The 6000-nt window shown below is 57.4% G+C and overlaps 1 protein-coding gene across 1 annotated transcript; it reads left to right on the top strand.

Moving 5' to 3' along the window:
* Positions 1-756: 756 nt before the first annotated feature.
* Prg2 (proteoglycan 2, pro eosinophil major basic protein) lies at positions 757-2490 on the top strand. Its single transcript, XM_004645767.2, has 6 exons — positions 757-834; positions 1126-1195; positions 1338-1672; positions 1868-1999; positions 2151-2268; positions 2415-2490. Exons 2-6 carry the CDS (start codon positions 1138-1140, stop codon positions 2471-2473), a joined length of 702 nt encoding a protein of 233 aa, XP_004645824.1. The 5' UTR covers positions 757-834; positions 1126-1137; the 3' UTR covers positions 2474-2490.
* The last annotated feature ends 3510 nt before the right edge of the window (positions 2491-6000 follow it).

Below are 6000 nucleotides of genomic sequence, written 5' to 3'. Positions count from 1 at the left end.
GTCCTTGAACTTGCCAGGCAGGCACCTAGACCACTGGGATATCTCCCCAGCCCTGAGAAAAAGGTTTTGGAAAGAAAAATTTTTTCATTAGCAGTTTTCCCTATCACTGCTGGAGGACCCTATCTCCAGAGAATGAAGCTGACTGGGCATCCACACTAAGTTGCAATGAGTGTTTGTTTATTTGTCTGTCTGTCTGTCTGTCTGTCTGTCTGTGTATTTCCCCATGTCAGCCTCCACACACAGGGCATTCTTGTCACATCTCTGTGGGGAGTTGATGAGGGCACACCACACCTTAATTCTTTCTACTTCTGACACCTACAGGTCCCCTTTCTATTTGCAAAAGATCTGCCTCCCCACCTGCTAGTTCCTGTCTTTTCCTTTGTTGTTTAATTGACTTAGACTTGGGCTGCTCACGTTCGAGCTGCCCTGGGATATCAACCTTCCTGTGGCCATCTTCCTGCCAAGGACCAGTGCACCCTGCTCTGTGGCCGGGTGGGGCCCCGCGGCATAGCAATGGCAGCTCCCCACACCTGCTCGGGCCGAGGTGCTGCAGTTTCTTCTCTGAGCCGTTCAGACCCGCAGCCCACAGGGCAAAGGCAGCCAAGGCCAGGGCTCTGGTGGGAGCAGGTGTGGTGGGACAGAGCAGGCCGTTAGGGAGCGGCTGGCAGCCAGGAGGTGAAGAAAGGGCTCTTATCAGGCCAGTTCCTCCCAGCATCTCTATAAAAGGGAGTTGCTCAGGTGCTTGGCCAGGGGGTTCCCGAGGACCCGGGGGACTTGTAGAGGGAACCGAACTCTCTCTGCTGTGCAGTGCAGCTGGCTCTGGTGACCACAGGGGTCAGTCTCGGGTTCCTGGTGGGGTGGCAGGGAGGGCAACGGCTTTCTGGCTTCCCGGGTCTGCAGCGCTGGCATCCTGGTCCTCTTCCTTGCATAATTCCCCCGAGGAATGCTAAATTGCCGGCTTGGCTTTAACTTGTGATCCTCCTGCCTCAGCCTCCCAGAGAGCTGGGATCACTGACCTTAATTCTTGCTTTGCCTTTGTTTTCTATCCAATTCCTAAAGTTTCCTAATGGCCTGGCGTGTGTGTGTGTGTGTGTGTGTGTGTGTGTGACCTTTTTCCCCTTCCAGGACAAGGCCAACATGAGACTCCTGCTCCTCCTGGCTCTCCTGGTGGGGGCAGTATCTGCCAAGCATTTCAGTAAGTCTTGGTCTCAGAGTCCCTGTGCCCTTCCTTCCTGTGGCAGGGGCATCCAGGCAGGCTGCCCAGGCCAGAGCGGGAGCTGTCCGTGGTCCTGAAGTAGCAGGGCCCTTGCCAGGAGACCTTCTCTTTCTCCTGCCAGGCAGTGAAGTGTCCAGCTTGGAGAGCCCGCGGAGAGCAGAGAGCTTGGCCCAGGATGGGGAGAAGGCAGAAAGGGTCGCTGGGGAGGCCCCTGCTGGGGCTCTGATGCCGCTGCAGGAGGGAGACGAGGTGGAGGAGGAGGCGGAAGGAGACTCTGGAAGTGAAGACAGCCCTGAGGAGGAGGAGAGGGTGGAGCCCAGCTCGGAGCTGGATATGGGCCACATGGACATCCAGTGTCCTAAGGAAGAGGATGCAGTGAAACTTGTGGGCAGCCCTGGATGCAAAACCTGCAGATACGTTGTGCTGAGTACCCCCAGGACATTTAATGAAGCTCAGGTGAGCGGTGTGTCCTGGTGCCCTTGTCATGTCAGCGTCCCCTCTGAGGGCCTATGATCTCTGCAGCAGCCAGGCCCAGGGGAGGTGGCTGGGCTCCCATCCTCCTGGAGATGTGGACAGGAGCGAGGGCATGGAGGGTGGGTGCGGGTGCTCCTGCCGTGACGCTCCGCTCTGCCTCTCCCTCCTGCCCCGCAGCTGGTGTGCCAGAGGTGCTACCGCGGCAGTCTCGCGTCCATCCACAGCTTCGCCTATAATTACCAGCTGCAGTGCACGTCCCGGACACTCAACGCAGGCCAGATCTGGATCGGAGGCCAGCTTGTGGGCAGGGTAGGAAGGCGCTGGGCGCATCTGACCAGCGCTGTGTCCCTCATGGCCAGGCGTCCTGTGGGCAGGGCAAGCAGCAGCAGCAGGGACCCCGTGGGCCCATCTGCCCTCTGCATCCCCTCTGCAGCCCACCCCTACCCTCTGCCTTCCCTAGGGCCGCTGCAGACGCTTCCTTTGGCTGGACAAAAGTGCCTGGAATTTCGCGTACTGGGCTGCAGGGCAGCCCTGGGGTGGCTATCACCACGGCAGATGTGTGACCCTGTGTACCCGAGGTGCGATGGGCTGGGAGGGACTCAAGGGTGGGAGCTGGGGGTGCCCACGAGGAGGTGCAGGACAGAAGACTGCTCCCCGTGGAGGCCACCTGAGTCTCTGTGTCACCTTTGGGAGGTCGAAGTTCCCCTCTCCTCTGTCTGTGCAGGTGGCCACTGGCGCCTCTCTCACTGTGGCAAGAGACGTCCCTTCGCCTGTTCCTACTGATGGAGTCTCAGCCAGAGCGTCTGTCTGCCTTTCCTGCCACAGCTGCCCCCCTCTCCCCTGTCCACACTCCTCCCCCCACTGCCCTGAAATAAAATCACTTCCCAGAATGGACCCCTCTGTCATGTGCTCATTTCACCTTGTGGCCAGCTCCTACCCCAGGACAGACTGCCTCCCCTCCAGCCCCCTTCCACACCTTCCCCTAGGGAGCCGGGGGTTGGGGGGAGGGCAGGGGAGGACCCTGGAGCCATCTGGGGAGCACAGCAGGCTCAGGTGGTTCCTGTCCCTGCAGTCCTGGCCCTGGGCACCTGTGTCATGGCATTGACAGGAACCATGTGCATCCCCAGGCCATTTAGGGCTTCAGGCGGTGCCTGGGGGCCCTTGCTAGATCCATCCAAGGTCTCTGCTCACTCACCAGCCCACCATGGCAGTGTGCTTGGCTTAATGTGCAAAGAAATCAGGAGGTCCCTGGGGAGGCACACGTGGCTCAGAAGGGGTGTCCAGTCCCTAACCCCTCAAACTGTAAGGGCCTGTGGTGTCCAGGACACCATGTCTCAGCACTGGAGGTAGCCAGCCCATCACACACAGGACAAGGGCTGGGGAGTGTGTTGCAATCCTGATGGACGGTTTCACAGAGCGCAGTAGGAGACTTCAGGGCTCAGGGCTGCTGCTCCACGTCCACTTCCTAGAAGCATCCTGATAGCCCAGTCTGCAGTTCTCTGGACAGGAAGCTCACTGTCTGTCCACAGACAGTTTCTGTTTTCAAAGCAAAGACCGCAGTGCAAGGGGAACGGCCTCACATCCCGAGCTGGGCTGTGCATCTGCATGCATGCCTCCTCTCCCAGATGCTCCTAGGCTCTGTGACCCCCAGTCACCTTGGATGGAGCCCCTGAGTCCCTCCCCCAGGGCAGAGCTTAGGGTTGATGCCCTGGTGGCAGCACTCACTGCTTCCCTGTTGGTGAGCACTTCAGCTCTGGCTTGGTTTCCCACGAGGCCACACCATTGCGAGATCTCCTCAAGCCTATCATATCAGAGGCAGGCACTGCCCTTGTCCTCTGTCAGCAGCTGAGATGCTGCTTGGGATCTGGTAGATCCTGGCACATGCCCCAGGAGGGCAACACTGACCCTCGAAGAAGGTGGGCCAGGCTGACTGAGTCTTTGGGCAGGAAGCAGAGTGTAAGCCCCACGGGCATAACCTAGGGCAGCAGGTGGAAGCCCTGGGAGCTCCAGGAGTGCCTATGTTGTCCACAGTTACCACACGTGGCTGCTTTAAATAAGGACTGGGATGCACACATGAGGCCCACGGCCACCCGTTCCTGAATATGTGGACCTGGACAGGCTGTGTAACAGCTCTGAGTTTCTATAGGCAAGCGTGGAGGCAGGATGTGGCAGCGTCCAATCGTTAATGGGATGGAGTGCAGAGTAAAGGGAGGAAGGAGCCACGGTGGGGCCAGTGTCTGGGCTGGGTGGTCTTTAATCCGACAAGAGCAGGGTGGTCAGCAACAGTGTCACTGCAGTCACTTGGTTGTCTTTGTCTTTGTCCAGGGTCAACAGGAAAGACTGGTAGGCAAGGGTGGGCAGCTGGGAGGTCCTGGAGAGCCTGCAGAAGGCAGCTCAGGGCCCAGTGGGCATCAGGAGGACAGGTTCAGGCTGCCCTCGGTCACTTGTTGGAAGCCTCTGAGATGCCAGCTCCTCCTCAGTGACTGGAAGTGGTGCCTCCTTGCTCATGCTGTGGGATGAGCAGGCTTGTGGGAGAGCCAGTGACACCAGCCATCCCACCACTGGGAAAAATGGTGCTAGCCTGCCTTAGCAAGTGCAGGGACCAGGGTTCAATCCCTGGTCCCATGTGCTGCGCCATGTGCTGAGCTGGCAAAAGAGTCTGGTTGTGGTGCCACACACCTGTAAACCTAGCACTGGGGAGGCTGAAAACAGGAGGATCACTAGGAGTCCGAGCTGGGTGGTGAGAACCTGTACCAAATATATAAAAATGAAACACAAACAAACAAATGGTGCTGGCCCAGGCTGCCACGTGGAGGAGGGCAGTTGAGTCTCTCTGTTCTTCTCCCCCTCAACTGGAAGGGCCCAGCTTGGAAGCTGGCCACCAGGGCGTGGGGCCCTGGCTTGGCTAACCCTCCAGGTCGATAAGCTGAGGTCTGGGTCCGTTGCTCCCGGGAGATAACAGTGTGTCTGTTACTCTGCAATTGGCCCGGAGGTGGCCTCAGAGCCACTTCTGCATTTGCAGGGCAGGCGATGGGGCCCGGCTATGGCCAGTGGGTTCCCCCCTCTGCTGTCCCGGAACCCTCACCCCTGGCATTCCCCCGGGTCTGGGCAGAGAGTCTCAGCCACAGTAGATCCGACTGAAGCTTGGGTGAAGTTTTGACCTCACCTTTGTCATTGGTACTTTGCATTAGTGTTGATTTTCAACAAAGATTGCAGACAGATACTGCAGGTCCTGTACACTGAAACTTCCAGGGCATCTCTAGGCTTTGTGCCTGCCTCAATCATCGGCTTCTAGTCCTGACTCTGGTGGTGACCAAGGTGGCGGTAGATGGGGGTGAGGGTGGGAGGAGGGGGCTGCGCAGGGGTCTGGGGCTCCTGTGTGGGACTTCTCACTCCAGCCGCTGCCTCTGCACAGCCCAGGGGTGGGCACGGGAATGTTCTAGATCTGTATCCCAGGTGTTCTGAGGCTGTTAGAAAGCATACTGAGACATGGCTGAAGGTCCTGGAGGAGGGAGGGGCTGCCAGCGTCTATCAGGGAGAGACGGGGGTCATTTCCCCCAAGGAGCACTGGGCCCCAAACTTGGATAGGCAAAGGTTTGAAATCTTGATCTAGGTCCACAGAACAGGAAAAGCAGCAAAGACTTTGACATATTGAACTAGGAGAGGGTAAGAAAGAAAGGGACAGAGGAAGAAAAGGAGGAGGAGGAAGAGTAGTGAAAGAAGGGAGAGAAGAAAGAGTTTTAGAGGGCTGGGCAGATAGCTCAGCAGGTTCAGTGCTGGCCTGGCAGGCAAGCTCAAGGTCCTGAGTTTGATCCCTGGTACAGAAAGAAAGAAAGAAGGAAAGAAAGAAAGAAAAAGAAAGAAAAAGAAAGAAAGAAAGAAAAGAGAAAGAAAAAAAAGAAGAAAGAAAGAAAGAAAGAAAGAAAGAAAGAGAAAGAAAGAAAGAAAGAAAAAATTTTGGAGCCAAAAGACCTGGACATCTCACTTCCTGGCTCCCCATGTGGCCTTGGAAAGTCACAGGTTAGGGAAGGTACACAAAGCACCTGTGTGAGAGCTGGGGATCCTGGGACCCTTGTCCCCCTTCCCCTTGTGGGGACACTGACTGTCACCAGAGGCTGTACCTGAGCCCAGGGCACTTCTCAGAGCTGAGGGGCAAGAGAAGGTCAGCTCATTGGGCCTTCAGTACCTGCAGCCCATATGGCTCCCATTTAGGGAAGCAGGATGGGGGTGGGGGTCAAACTTGATCGGTTCAGGCCACCCCCCAGGCTGGGGCAATCTCCCCACCCCCTCACTTCCCCAAAGCCCAGTAT

Source organism: Octodon degus, unplaced genomic scaffold (genome assembly GCF_000260255.1).
Source record: "Octodon degus isolate 3935 unplaced genomic scaffold, OctDeg1.0 scaffold00239, whole genome shotgun sequence".
Taxonomy (NCBI): domain Eukaryota; kingdom Metazoa; phylum Chordata; class Mammalia; order Rodentia; family Octodontidae; genus Octodon; species Octodon degus.
The sequence above is the reverse complement of the archived record's forward strand: the minus strand, read 5'-3'. Positions and strand labels throughout refer to the sequence as shown.